General features: G+C 44.0%; 1 protein-coding gene across 5 annotated transcripts in view; it reads right to left on the bottom strand.

Annotated features, from left to right (window-relative positions):
* Nucleotides 1-5,691: 5,691 nt before the first annotated feature.
* The window catches only part of EEF1AKMT1 (EEF1A lysine methyltransferase 1), a 25,295-nt gene continuing 15,688 nt past the window's right edge, over nt 5,692-15,298 (bottom strand). For 4 of the 5 annotated variants that reach the window (XM_035716634.2, XM_025462745.3, XM_049101408.1 and 1 more), the window contains exons 3-5: nt 12,628-12,710; nt 8,045-8,325; nt 5,692-6,323 (exon numbers count right to left, since the gene is read on the bottom strand). In XM_035716634.2, coding sequence (XP_035572527.1) covers nt 6,187-6,323; nt 8,045-8,325; nt 12,628-12,710 — 501 coding nt within the window. In that variant the 3' untranslated portion in view covers nt 5,692-6,186. The remainder of the gene's footprint in view (nt 6,324-8,044; nt 8,326-12,627; nt 12,711-15,298) is intronic. The other variant, XM_025462749.3, reaches the window with a different exon arrangement.

The raw sequence follows: 15,298 nt of genomic DNA, 5'->3' as shown, positions 1-15,298 counted from the left end.
GGGTTCCTCTCAGGGACAGCGCGGTCCGGAAGGCGGCCGGGGCCGGGGCCGGGGCCGGGGCGGGGGCGGGGGTGGGGGCTGGAGACCCGGGGCCGACAGGTGTCCTCGTGGTCCCGGGCTCAGACCCGCGCCCGCCGGCGCCCCGCGGCGGGGCACGCGGAGAAGAGGGGGTGAGCCTCACAGGACCGGGGCCGATAAGCGCTTCTAAAAGAAATCCTTTAAAAAAAAATTGTAGAATATATACCCACTTTTTTTTGCTCAGTGTTTTCAGTGAGGCAGAAACTATTTTTATATTAGCGATTTTGGATAATTGTATTAAAATCTTTGTACTTGACGTTTAAGTATTTGATAAGCATTCTGTTTCCACTTCTCTGGCGGGTGCCTTAGCAGCGCGGCCCTGCCCTGCCCTGCCCTGGCCCTGCCCTGCCCTGCCCTGCCCTGGCCCTGCCCTGCCCTGGCCCCGGGCTGCCCCTGCGGACCCCGCCGGAGGGGCAGGGCTGCGGTGACTGCCTCCAGCGAGGAGCTTCCCGGGCTGCTTCGTGCTCACCGCAGACAGGCCAGGGATTCCAGGAACCGCAAACGTGTGATGTTCATGAGTGTATAAATGGCCACAGATTCATATAATTAAGCAGTGTTTTCACTTTTGAAAGTAAGTGGGGCCAAATAAGAGGTGGTGGGAGAAGGTGAGAGGTCAACTGGCATATCTTTGCCAGTTCTCGGAAGAATCCGGGTCTTAATCTTAGTTTTAAGGGCTTCAGGAACTAGCCAAATATGAGAAGCAGCAGGCCAGCTTAGGATTTCCAGAAATCAATGTTGGGAGCCTCTTTGTCTACATCCTGCAATGTGAGCTGAATCCATACTCCCTTCTGTAGGCTGAAAGTCTGTCCTTGAACACAGTCGTTTGTAAATGAGTTCTTCTAAGTCATTAAAGCAATTACAGGTGAAGGGCATGTTGGCTGCGTGCATTTCTCTCTGGACTCCGTCCGCTTTGATGGGCTTGACACAGTTTCTGAGGAAACTAAAGTCTTCACTTAATTTTATGGTTGAAGTTTAAGTTAAGATCTGAATTGGTCTTTGAAAGATCAACTATTCCTGCAAAGTCAGTCTCTCTTCTGGGACACCCCGACCAAGCCAAGGACTGTCCCTTATTTATATGCCTTTCACTCTCAAACTTCAGCTGTCAGTAACGGAGCTTCCGCTCCCTAGTTACCAAGTATCAGCCTTAGTTTGATCTACCTGGAAGGTCCACTGAGAAAACTTTCAACTTGTACTGACAGAAGTTGTATGCAAAAAATACATTCCTGAGCAAAATCCAGATTTTCCAAAAATTCGGAAATTCAAAGATCAAAGTGCTAGCTGTGGACAGTTTTGCACAGTCTGGGGAAATTTTACTTCTCCATTCAACCTGGGGTGGGGAGGTGGGGAAAAAAAGTATCCTTAGTGCCAGTTTATCTGGAATACATTCTTGTCCAGAAAACAGAAGGTTCAGAGCAATTTTCCATTCCTAGCTCAACAGTAACATCAAGTCCATAAGTTAAAAAGAAAACTGCTTCAAAAGATTTTATTTATTTGAGAGGATCCCTGGGTGGCTCAGTGGTTTGGCACCTGCCTTTGGCCCAGGGTGAGATCCTGGAGTCCTGGGATCAAGTCCCACGTCGGGCTCCTGGCATGGAGCCTGTTTCTCCCTCTGCCTGTGTCTCTATTTCTCTCTATGTCTGTCGTAAATGAGTAAGTAAAAAATCTTTAAAAAAAGAAGAAGTCCAGTGCTTTAAAAAAATAAATAAAAGATTTTATTTATTTGAGAGAGAGAGTGTGCTCATGAGCAGGGAAGAGGGGCAGGAGGAGAGGGAAAGCAGACTCCCCAATGAGCAGGGAGCCACACAGAGGTCTGAGCCACTCAGGCACTCCCAAAAAACTCCTTTTCAAACCAGTGATTTGGGTAATCGTTGCAGCCATCACCACTGTTGGGTAGCATTTTTTCCAGTTACTCCTTAAATATAAATAGTGCAAACCTCAGAGAATAGACTTCAGGAGAGTAAATATCTGGGGAAAATATCTATTTTATTAGTATTGTTGAACTACGCTTGTGAAACGGTAGCACATTCCCCGTGGAAGAAACTGAGCTTTCCATTTTATAGAACCAGAAAGGCAACCTTTCTTTCTTTGTGTTTTTTCGCTGGATGGAATATTCAGCCACTAGATATTTATTGAGCACCTGCCCTGTTGCAGGCACGGAGCAGCCCCAGAAGCCACCTGTGAACCAGGCACAGTCCGATCCTCAGCCAAAAGTAGACCCGCCCTGGCTGGAGGGCCCAGTTGGGGCTGGTGGCCGCTCCCCGCAGGAAGCGCTGCCCCCAGAACCCGAGCCATGTGCAGCGCTTAGAGAGGGACCTTGCGTTTCCCTCCATCAATGAGGCCCGAACACCTTTTGTAAAGCACAGGGCCTGGCATGTAGGAAGTAGGAGAATGTATTGATGGGCCCCAATGATTTATAAGCTACATGGAAAATAAATATCAAGCTACTCTTTCTTCACATTGTTTATTGCTTTAGCAAGGATAGATCATTAAACTTTTTGTATAAAAAAAAAGATCGGGACTCCTGAGTGGTTCAGAGGTTGAGCGTCTGCCTTTCGCTCAGGGCATGATCCTGGGATCCAGGATCGAATCCCACATCGGGCTCCCTGCATGGAGCCTGCTTCTCCCTCTGCCTATGTCTCTTCCTCTCTCTGTCTCTGTGAATAAATAAAATCTTAAAAAAAAAAAATCTATTCGTTAGGCAGCTGCGACCAGATAGAATATGTTGGAGTGAATGTTAACTAACGGGAATTAAAGACGGGGAAAAGAGAATGTGTTGCGGGGAGAGGGTAGTGATTTCTCCTGAGGAGATGCTGTTTCAGTGACTAATGGGAGTTTACTGGGACACAATTTTGTTCCCTTGTTAAAATGAAAGGGATTTTTTGGAGAGTGATTATTCTCATGTCATATCAGACATCTGCGGAAATACTGCGTGGGCCCTGGTAACCCCCTCACCCCACTCCCAGGGCCAGGGCACGCAGGCCTCAGGCTCCCCCCTCAGGCTTTCCCGAGCGGCCACTTTGCTGGTGGGAATTTCATCGCTGCTTCCTCCTCTCCAAGAAGAGCCACGGTGCCTGCATTTCCTTCCAGTGATTCTCTGGAGGGCTCCATGGCAGCCCTCAGGATGGACGTGTCTTGCTGGGTACTGACGATCTTTTCCAGCCAACTGACAGTCAAATGCCAACAGTTCCACATTCAGGGGCCAGTCACCCAGACTCCTCGGTTTACCAGCGAAGCGAAGGAGAGAGAAGGGTCATGCTTAGCCACTGGTTCCTGCGCTGAGTTGAGAGAGGAATGGAAGAGCAGGATGCTCCCCCCCGCCTCCCCCCGCCCTGTGAAATGGGGCTCCCAAGTTACTCTGGCATCTCAGTGTTCCACCTGTCTGTGCTTCCCAGCTACCCTAAACAACCCAAGTCGCTGTGTGGACTTTTGGATCGTGGGTAAAACAGAAATTACTATCCTCTTTCCACTCCTACTATGGTTATTTTGGGTCTCAGTGCAAATCTTTGAATTAGCAAAGACTTTAAAAAGGGGTCTCTTAAAATGTTCTTTTTAGTTTTTAAAGTGCTTTGGTCGAGTGTAGGAGGTGAGGGTGCCTCCTAAGAAGTCAGGAAGCTGATTTTGGGCAGGCCATGCAGGGCGCACCTGCCTTCCTCTGCCCCTGCCTGCAGTGGGGCAGCCCTGACTCAGGTTTCTGAAGGTTGCGGAGGCAGAGCGGCTGACCTTTTATGAAATCCAGAAGTGGATCGCATGGGAACACAGGTTTGCTAAATCACAAGGGGTCCAAAGTAATAAAACACATGTTGGCTGCTTATTATACAGCAATTTAATTAAATGTTTAATGAGTCAGGCTTTGCCTTTCCCTTACCCTCCCTCCACAAAGAAATGCGGTTTCTCCTCCTCATCTAGACGCTAGACTTGCAGTATAACTAAAATCCTGTATTTCTAGGCTGCTGCCTGCCCACAGTTCCTAAGTTACACATTACACTTCTATACATGATTTATTTGTTACTAAAATTTGTTACTGGTCTAGGTAATTTCTAGTAAACTGACTCATGAGGAAATAATAAGGTAGGAGGTATTTTTTTAAAGAACAAACATTTATTGAATACTTCACATGTGCCAGGTGCTGATATACTGATAAAAATTTAATGTCTCATAAAAATACCAAGTGATTTTTAAAGTATATTAAAAATTATCCCAAAGTAGGACAATTGGGGACTGAGAGACGAGAGCCCCCACACCTCCTGAGCACTGGCGCCAGGGCAGCAGGCTCTGCAGCACAGGCTGGGCTTCCACAGCCGTGAGGAGCAACCGCACAGTCCCTGATTTTCAAGAGCCGATGTTGGCTTTCTGCCCCCACGCCCACGGCTCCGCCGTGCCTCTCGAGGACGTACACAGCCAGAGCACTGCTGCATGAAACACCACTGCTAGCCCCATTTGAGATAAAGGAAAGCTCTGCTTGGCAGTGATGAGCGTCACTTCCGATCAGGTTTTGTTAGCAAAGCGAGTCCTATTGGGTGGGGAAATGTTATACCTCCTCCACCCTGTTTTTAAAGTTTTTATTTTGAAATGATTCTAGATTCACAGCAAATTGCAAAAATACTACAGAGAGATCTTAAGCACAGAATCACACCCAGGAAATGGACACTGGTGCCGCCCACAGGCCCCACTCAGAGCTCACAGCGTTATGTGTGTGTGTGCCACCTAATGCCATCGTGGAGTTTTGTGGCACCGCTGCACAATCAAGATGCAGAACAATTCCAGTTCCACCAAGATCTCCCTTTTCTGGTTCCCCCACCCCCATCTTAACCTCTGCCAACCACCAATCTGCTCTCCAAGAATGTTACATAAATGGGAACACAGTATGTAACCTTTGGGGACAGGCTTTTTTCACTCAGCACAAGGCCCTTGATATCCAACCATGTTGCAGCTCTCAGTAATTACTTCCTTGGGACCTCTGAGGAGGAAGTGTTATGTGATGTGGCTGAGCGATGAGTAACTTTGTCTAGCATGCTTCTCACCTTTTTTGCTATAGTGTTTGGTTTGCAGAGGCACGTTCTCAGGCGGCTTGGAGCATTTGATGAGGCTCTGGCTGAGCATGGAGGCGCTGTGCCCACACAGAGGGCACCTGGGCTACGTTCCTGTCATCCCTCCAAGAACTGGGGCGAAGAGGAAAGATCCGGGAGGCTTTCAGATACAGTTCCAAGGACTATCAGCTTTTTCCATGGAGGCAAGTCGTGTCTCCTTGAGGGGCTGGAGTAGATGACAGCCCCTTCACAAATCTTACTGTGAAGAATCAGCAGTCTGCTGGGTAGAGTCAGGCCCGTTTTAAGGGGGCAGATGGCCTGAGGCACTGGTCTAAGTCCTAATTCAGGTCTTGGCCAAGCCACTAAACTGTTTGTACTTCAGTTTTTTATGAGTTCCTTTTTTTTTTTTTTTTCTTTATTTATGATAGTCACACAGAGAGAGAGAGAGAGGCAGAGACACAGGCAGAGGGAGAAGCAGGCTCCACGCACCGGGAGCCCGACGTGGGACTCGATCCCGGGTCTCCAGGATCGCGCCCTGGGCCAAAGGCAGGCGCTAAACCGCTGCGCCACCCAGGGATCCCTGTACTTCAGTTTTTTAAAAAAATATTTTATTTTACTATTTATTCATGAGATACACACACAGAGAGAGGCAGAGACACAGGCAGAGGGAAAAGCAGGCTCCATGCGGGCAGCCCGAGGCGGACTCCATCCCAGAACCCTGGGATCCGGACCTGAGCCCAAGGCAGATGTTCAACCACTGAGCAACCCGGGCGTCCCTGTACTTCAGTGTTTTTTTTTTTTTACCTATTCTTAGGTGAGGAGAAAAGATTTTAGATGGGTTCAAAGACTTCTTCCCACTCTAATTCCATGGGTTCAAGTTGGCAAAAGCACCTAGAGCTCTGGAGATGCCTGCAATGAGGAAATCATCATGAGATGTTGGATTCTTTATTTTGCAAATTAGGCCAGAGATAGCCTCACTTTGCAGGGGAGGAGAGGAGAGGAGGTTACCACTTTTCAATCTACCAAGGAAATAATAAGAGAAATGTCCCACAGGATCCTTTACCCTGTTGCATTACTACATTTAGATTTCCCGGTCTAGCCCAGAATCATAATTCACATAACAGCGAAACTCATTTCCCAAGGTTCGGGTGTGTTTTGGAATAAATTTGCACATCTTCACGCCAAGAAGTTTTGCTGCCTCTTCTTCCATGACGGCACCTGAAGGGAACAGACTCAGTGAACTCAAAGCCTAAAATCCCAACTGCAGTGCCGTTGCCAGCAGTGAAGGGATTCTAGACTAGAATGCAAGAAGTATTAAGATGACAATATCACTGAACAAATAAGGGGGAGGGCATTTCTTTATATCCCCTTTTACCTCCTTCAACACATTTGCAAATTACCTTCTTTTTCCCCTTTTTAACTTAATAAATGTTTTTTTCTACCTCTGCAAAACTGAGACACTTGGAAATGTAGGAATAGTTGTATTCCACAAAATAACATAAGGAAAGTAAACATAACTATTAGGAACTAGTGTTTTCCAACTGTGAGTCAAGAATCCCCCCCATCTCAGTGATACCTGGGAACTCGTGGGAGGACATTCACACCAGCTTCTGGCTGAGTGCCCCCATGTCTCACCCGCTGCCTGGCACGGGGCCACTGCTTGGATGCATCCCTTGCATGCCTGGAGCATGGCTCCCACAGAACCCCATGGCAGGGAGCACTTCCCCAGCCAGCACCACCACAGACCCAGGGCTCGTCCTGGATTGTCTCCTTCTCTCCACTCCCCGCCCTCCTTCCTGCTGCCATAGCTCATCCAGACCATGGCCAGGGCCTACTTCCATGGGCACCCTGATCCCTTTCAGCACAAAGTGAAAGTGTACTTTAGGCAAACTGGGTTCTATCCCAACTCCTGCTGTCACCTCTAGCTCCCCCAACCTGTGGGGCTCTGCACCTGTGCAGCACCAGCTGTGCTCCCCACATTCCTCCAAGGACCAGGAGGAAGAGGAAAACTGGAGGCCTCTCAGCACCGGTTCTGGAATTACAACCTCTTCCCCGGGGGGGCAGCCTCTTGAGGCCTCTACGGGAATGCTGCTCATCCAGGAGCCCTCCTGGCCCCATGTTAGGGGCGCCGCACAATCTTGGTGCACACTCCACCCTTCTCCAATCGTTTCACTACATTTATCAGAACTGCTCATACATCTCTTCCATCTGTTCTGTTATGGATTTTAACCTACTCCCTAAAACTAAAAGTTATGTTCCGTGGGGTCAGAGCACCAGCCTGTTCCCCACCCCAGATGGCTGGCAAACAACTGTGGAATTAACAAGCCTTAAGTAAAACACGACTTGAGAGAACCAGAGTCATCTTCTTGATAATTCTCCAACACCAGAGAGAACAGACTCCTTGCAGCTCTGGCTCCGGCTCAGCCCAGCCTGAGGGGCCTTGAGAGCCCAAACACCAGCCTCCCCAGTAGCTGAGCACAAGTTAATGTGCTAATTCTCTACCGACCCTTAAGAAAGTGCATCACTCTCACCAGTAAGAAAACTCTTCTGCTTAAATAAATCTAATCCAGGGTCTGGCTCTGTAACCTTAGGCAATTCGTTTTAACATTATTGATTCCATGTGTCTCTTTCATCAAGGGTAGAGGGTGGATCAAATACTCCTACTATGCCCTATGATGATGAGTAAAAATAACACAGCCCACTCACCAAGTGCCAGACCCCACCTCACGTGTATCCTATCACTTAATTCCAGTAATGCTGAAAGGCAGGTAGTATTACCAATCCCAGTTTACAGATAAGGAAACCCGGGCACAGAGAGGTTATGCAACTTGTGTAAGGTCACATAGCAGGTGGATTCCAGATTTGAGTTCTGAGATCTCTTTCAACTCCTGAAAACTAAGGCTGGAATATCCCGTCATCAGTGTTCCTCTGGCACCTACCTGTGCACAGCAGAATCTTGCCCTGAGTCAGATACTTGATGGTTTCTGACGTTTTTCGGAGACACTCCTTGGAAAGGTAGGGAGGATCTGCTATTACGATGTCAAAACTACGTGCAGCAATTTTTTCTGGTAAATCCAATGGATTATTATAATCATAGAAGATAAACTCCTCTCCGTATATGGCAAATCTTTTGTCATATTCAAAGATGTATACAGAGAAGTCTTCTCTGTGTAGGGCTCTCAGTTTCTGGTAAACACTGGGGGTGCTCACACAGGCTATTCTAGAAAACAGAAGGAACAAACTCATGAAAGATCTTTAATGGATAGCTTACGGTGCTAAGTAACAACTACTTCACTAAGAAAATACAGGTACTTGCATTCAGCTTTTCTTAAAGGAAACCAGAGTACTAACTAATGTAAAGACAGTAAATTTCAAGAGAAAACTACACTGGCTCACTTTTAAGGAATCTAGTGTTTAAAAATTCTGCAACTCAAAAGTTTAAGATATGAAAGAATAATGTAATAAATGTAAACATTAGAAACACATTGGGAAGAAAGCCCAAGGCTTAAGTTTGTTTTTTCAGATCAGTCCTCATTTTAACATTTACTTCTAATACTTTTAGTCTCAAATATTTTGAAGTTACTTTCTAATCTTCATAATCTAGAAAGAAAAACCTCAAATCACTGCCTCAATAACTCCAGTTTTCTGCACGGATGCCTTAAAATTTGACTTCAGTGCAGACAAGCTACTTTGAATTGCTGCTTCTTTTTTGTATAAGGAAATCAAAGAATGTTTCATTATAAACAGTTCCCAGTTTACGAAGAGTAGTGTCCCAACATTTAACTTTTATTACTTTTTTATAATATATTTTTAAAAGATTTTATTTATTCATGAAAGACACATAGAGAGAGGCAGAGACACAGGAAGAGGGAAGAGAAGCAGGCTCCATGAAGAGAACCTGATGCAGAACTCAATCCCAGGACTCCGGGATCACACCTGAGCCAAAAGGCAGACACTCAACCACTAGCCACCCAGGCATCCCCCAACATTTGACTTTTAAACCAACTACTAAAAAGCTAGAAGTAATCTAAATATTAAATTATTGAGTCGATAGTGGCACATTTAAATGGAATGCTATGTAGTCATTACTCTGCAAGATACTCAAGGAATAAAAGCGTAAACCATGACTTTTTTATTATTATTAGTTTCGGAGGTAGAGTTCAGTGATTCATCAGTTGCATATAACACCCAGTGCTCATTCCATCACATGAGAACCCTCCTTAATGCCCATCACCCAGTTACCCCATCTCCCCACCCACCACCTCTCCAGCAACCCTGTTTGCTACCTAAAGAGTCTTACGGTTTGCCCTCTCAATTTTCATCTTATTTTTCCTTTCCTTCCCCTATTTTCACCTTTTTTTCTTAAATTCCACATATGAATGAAATCACATGGTAGCATTATACCCTCTAGTTCCATCCATGTCTTTGCAAATGGCAAGATTTTATTCTTTTGATGACTAATACTCCCTTGTATGTGTGTATGTATGTGTGTGTGTGTGTGTGTGTGTGTGTGTGTATACACACACCATCTCTTCTTTATCCATTCATCTGTCGATGGACATCTGGGCTCTTTCCATAGTCTGGGGACACTGCTGCTATGAACATTGGGTTGCAGGGGCCCCTTTGAATCACTGTGTTTATATCCCTTGGATAAATACCTAGCAGTGCAATTGCTGGGTCATAGGGTAGCTCTATTTTTAACCTCCACAGTTTTCCAGAATAGCTGCACCAGTTTGGATTCCCACCAACAGTGTGAGAGGGCTCCCCTTTCTCTACATCCTCAACAGCATTTGTTGTTTCCTGACTTGTTAATTTTAGCCATTCTGACTGGTTTGAGGTGGTATCTCATTGTGGTTTTGATCTGTATATCCCTGATGGCAAGTGATGTTAAACATTTTTTTCATGTTTCTGTTGGCCATTTCTATGTCTTCTTTGGACAAATGTCTATTCATGTCTTCTGCCCATTTCCTGACTGGATTTTTTGTTTTTTGGGTGTTGAGTTTGATAAGTTTTTTAAACATTTTGAATACTAGCCCTTTACCTGATAAGACGTTTGCAAATCTTTCCCATCTGTAGGTTGCCTTTTAGCTTTGTTAACTGTTTTCTTTGCTGTGCAAAAGCTTTTTTCTTGATGAAGACCCAATAGTTCATTTTTGCTTTTCTTTCCCTTCCCTTTGGAGAGGTATCTAGCAAGACGTTGCTGCGGGGGATGTCAAAGAGGTTGTTCCTTGTGTTCTCATCTAAGATTTTGATAGATTCCAGACTCACGTTTAGGTCTTTCATCAATTTTTAATTTATTTGTGTGTATGGTCTAAGAGAAAGGTCCCATCTCATTCTTCCGCATGTGGCTGTCCAATTTTCCCAACACCACTTGTTGAAGAGACTTTTTTTCCATTGGATATTCTTTCCTGCTTTATGGAAGATTAGCTGACCATAGAGCTGAGGGTCCATTTCTGGGTTCTCTATTCTGTTCCATTAATCTATGTGTCTGTTTTTTTTTCTTTTTTAAAAGATTTTATTTATTTATTCATTCATAGAGACACAGAGAGAGAGACAGAGAGAGAGAGAGAGAGGCAGAGACACAGGCAGAGGGAGAAGCAGGCTCCACGCAGGGAGCCCAAGGCGAGACTCGATCCCAGGCCCCCAGGATCACAACCCCGGCCGAAGGCGGCGCTAAACTGCTGGGCCACTGGGGCTGCCCTATGTGTCTGTTTTTAAGCCAGTATCATACTGTCTTGATGATCACAGCTTTGTAATATAAGTTGAAGTCCAGAATTGTGATGCCTCCAGCTTTGGTTTTCTTCTTCAATGTTACTTTGGCTATTGGGGTCTTTTGTGGTCTCTTTTGTGGTTCTATACAAATTTTAGGATTGTTTGTGCCAGCTCTATGAAAAATGCTGGTGGTATCTTGATAGGGACTACATGAATGTGTAGATTGCTTGTGGTGGCATAGACATTTTAATAATATTTGTTCTTCCCATTCATGAGTATGGAACGTTTTTCCATTTCTTTGTGTCTTCCTCAATTTCTTTTGTAAGTGTTCTGTAGTTTTCAGAGTACAGATCTTTTACCTCTTTGGCTAGGTTCATTCCTAGGTATCTTATGGTTTTGGTGCAATTGTAAATGGGATCAATTCCTTGATTTCTCTCTTCTGTCAGAACAAGAGAGAGTTAAAAGGGCTCCAAAGCATGATGGTGAAGGGAGACACCAGGTAAGGCCTGTAGCAAAGCCAGAAATCAACTAGTCCACATAGGAGCAGCTGGTAGAGCCTCAGGAGTAACTTCTTTCATGGAATTGAAACATGTCTCAATTTCCTGATAGGAGGTTCACATAACCAGAGGAGAGTTTGAAAGTTAATTTGTTTTTTGTTCTGTTTTTTTTTTTTTTTGAAAGTTAATTTGTGATATGAACATAGAAATACATAAAATATAAGAATTATTTTCTTCAGAAAAATGAAAAATCATACAGAGAAGGAAAAGTATAAGGCTCAGCTGTAAGGAGCATTTGTGGTGGCATAAAATAAATCCTGTTCTAACCAAACTTAGGACATAAATCTATCAGGAGTGTAGACAGAAAGCAAGCATATGTGTGGAGTATGAGAGAGCGCTAAATCCTCACACTCCATAGTGAGAAGTCAATAAAGAACATCTACAAGTGACAGACAGATCTAGAAGTGCCAATACAAACATGTATTTAGAAATATGATTGTAAATTCCAAACCATCCACTGAAAGAGAGCAGAAAAGGGAAGGGAAGCACACAAGGGGGTAACAAGCAATTGATTTTTTTTTTTTGAACGAGCCTTGTAGCACAATTTGACTTTAAATTCTTTTTTAAAGATTTTATTTATTTATTCATGAGAGACACACACACACAGAGAGGCAGAGACAGAGGCAGAGGGAGAAGCAGGATCCATGCAAGGAGCCCAATGTGTGACTCGATCCTGGGACTGCAGGATCACATCCTCAGCCAAAGGCAGATGCTCAACCACTGAGCCATCAAGGGGTCCCCTGACTTTAAATTATATGCATGCAAAATTCTGATGAAAATAAAAACTAGATTAAAAAAATAGAAAACCTGTATTCTTTTTCTTAATATTTTATTTAAAAAGTAATTTCTACACCCAACATGGGGCTTGAACTTACAACCCTGAGATCAAGAGTTGCATGCCCCACCACCTGAACCAGCCAGGCTCCCCAGAAACTCATATTCTTAAAACTTTAAAAGTCAAACATTAAGATTTTTTTCTTTTAAAGCAAACAGTAGGGGTATAGAGGTAAGAAACAGGTTAGGAAATGTTAAAAATTTTAAAAAATGTTAAAGAACAGAGGTAGAACATCTTACAACAAGTGGATTTCTATGTGTCCCTAAACTCAGTACTGGAGCAGTTCTTTGTTATGTTCCGCAAACCATGACTTACCACTTTTGCAGATTATGGTTTAGACTTCTTACAAACTACTGCTCAACTACGAAGGACATTTCAAATATTAGAAGACAAAAGAGAAACAAAATCTGGATCTCACCTGCCATGCTCTCCAGCAGCTGCGATGGCTTCCTTCGCAAGGTGCAAGGCAGTTTCCTGACTGTACCAAAACTGGCTCAGCTGCTGTGACAGAGCAATGAGTCCAAATCATTTTAGAACTGCCAGAAACCATGTCCTTTTAATTCATACCTACCATATTGGTGTGCATATTTTTTTTCATTTTTTTCTTTTTCTTTATTTCTTTTTCCTTTTTTTTCTTTTTAAAATGAATTAATTCTTTTAAATTATTTTCAGTTAACAGAAGGCCCTAATTACTAGAATCTAGGTATTGAGCGCCAAGGGCTGCTGATATCCCAAAAGGAGACAACCAGTCAATGTTTTTGCAGATAGAAGAATACACTCTCACCTTTGGGTGACTCTTGTCCAAAATACTGAACCTGAATCTGACTAAGCTTCTAGATTCAACTGCCAATTTAGCAGAATCATAAATATGGAAGAGAGAAGAACATCTTAAACGACACCACAGGGATGACATTGGCAAAACCTGGTCTATAATCATCTTCCGAGGCTCCCTGTCTCTACCTTATGAATGTTTCCTGAGTTACTTGTTTTTCCCTTGAGGATAAGTTGTCATCTTGCTCTTCTTTTCATGCTGATTGATAACTTTCTTTTAACTTCATAGTGATCTTTAATTATCCACTTAATTAATAAATTAAAGGGGTAAAATTTTATTTTATGAAAATATTTTATTTATTTATTCATGAGAGTCACAAAGAAATGCAGAGACATAGGCAGAGGGAGAAGCAGGCCCCCTGTGCAGAGCCCGATGCAGGACTCGATCCCAGGACCCTGGGATCACACCTTGAGCCAAAGGCAGACGCTCAACCACTGAGCCACCCAGGTGCCCCAAGGAAGTAAAATTTTAATGGAAAAAGTAGATTCTTCTGCAATGGAATAGATCCAATTCTCCAATAGGCCTCCTTCCAGAATAGGAAGGCCAGGAGGAAGTGGTGGGAGTAGGCAAGGGTGCTGCCTGTGTATGCTGATGGCTCTTGAATCCAGCTTTTATTTTTATTTTTTATTTTTTTTAAATTTTTATTTATTTATGATAGTCACACAGAGAGAGAGAGAGAGAGGCAGAGAGGCAGAGACACAGGCAGAGAGAGAAGCAGGCTCCGTGCACCGGGAGCCTGATGTGGGATTCGATCCCGGGTCTCCAGGATCACGCCCTGGGCCAAAGGCAGGCGCTAAACCGCTGCGCCACCCAGGGATCTCCTGAATCCAGCTTTTAAAATGTTTCTAAAACATATCATTTCAATAAATGCAAAAATAAAAAAACTTTCAAAAAAAAATTCAACCACTGAGCCACCCAGACGCCCCTGCTTTCAATATTCTTATTCAACATTGTACATGGGATCAAGTCATTGCATTAATGCAAGAAAATAAGTAAGAATCAAAAAGGCATTAAACTACTAATATCTGCACACTATGTGACTGTTGATCTAGAAAATATCAAGGGGGATAAACATGTCCAAAGACAGAATGTACATATTCATTTGGATATGCATAGGTATGAACTATGTCTATGTCTAACCATTCTTAGCTGCAGGAAAATGCCAACCTCTGACTCTCTCTGCTTAGGAAGCTGGAGGAAAGCCCCTAGCACACACAGAGAGCTCTGCTTGACTTGATCTGGGAGGTGGCTGAGTTTCCTGGCATTTGGCTACCAAGTTGCCCTTGCTCTTACTCCAGCATTGTCAGGGCACAGCTGTGTGTTTTGGCTCTCCTCATACCCTTCTAAAAAATGAAAACCTTCTCATAATCAGCATGTTGCATGAACATGGCTTTAAAAGTCAAAAGCACTACTAGGCCTTCAAAGAAAAACAACAGTCCCTGCCCCACATCTCCCTACCACCCGAGCCCCACTCCTCAGAAGCCTCTTTGAACTCCTGGCTCTTCTTTTGATCATTTGGCCCCATATTTCCAAATATTATGCTTTAAATGCTACTTTCTTTTTTTAAGTAATCCCTGCACCCAATCTGGGGCTCAAGCTCACAACTCCAAGATCAGGAGACTCCTGTCTTTCTGGCTGAGCCAGCCAGGTGCCCCTAAATGCTATCTCTTGATTAATCCATCCATGTCCCTTCCCCTCCTCATACAATTGTAACCTGCTTGGGTAAAAATCATTTGTCAGTGTTCACTGTGGGGCCAAGTAATACATTAGGCTTCCATTTCCTTCTAAGTGTGGAAACTTTTCTTTTTCCTAGATTTAATAATGTATCATTTGCTTGTTTCTTTGAGCCTACCTCTAATCCCTCTAACATCCTCTGGCCGACTTGGAGAAGCAGCGCATGGGAGGTCAATCCATAAGACCTACCATTTCTAAAGTGTTTTTGTTTGTTTGTTTGTTTTATCTTCACATTTGACTGATAGCTGAGTACAGAATTTGGGCTGAACAAAATTGTACTCCAAATACTGAAGACATTGCTCCACTTTTTCCTAGTTTCTAACAAAGCTATCAAGAAGTGCAGTGTGACTCATCCTGAGACTTTGTAGGTAGCCTGCTTTTCCTCTGGATGGTTCTAAGATCTTGTCACCTGCATACAGAATTTTCACAGTCATGTAACCATGTGTCTTAGTAAAGGATCTGCAGTTCTGGGAAATTTTCTAATATTAATCTTTGAAGATTCTCCCTTTTTTGTTTTCTGTTC

The sequence above is a fragment of the Canis lupus genome, chromosome 25, assembly GCF_003254725.2.
Source record: "Canis lupus dingo isolate Sandy chromosome 25, ASM325472v2, whole genome shotgun sequence".
NCBI lineage: Eukaryota > Metazoa > Chordata > Mammalia > Carnivora > Canidae > Canis > Canis lupus.
This window is presented reverse-complemented; position numbering and strand designations above follow the sequence as displayed.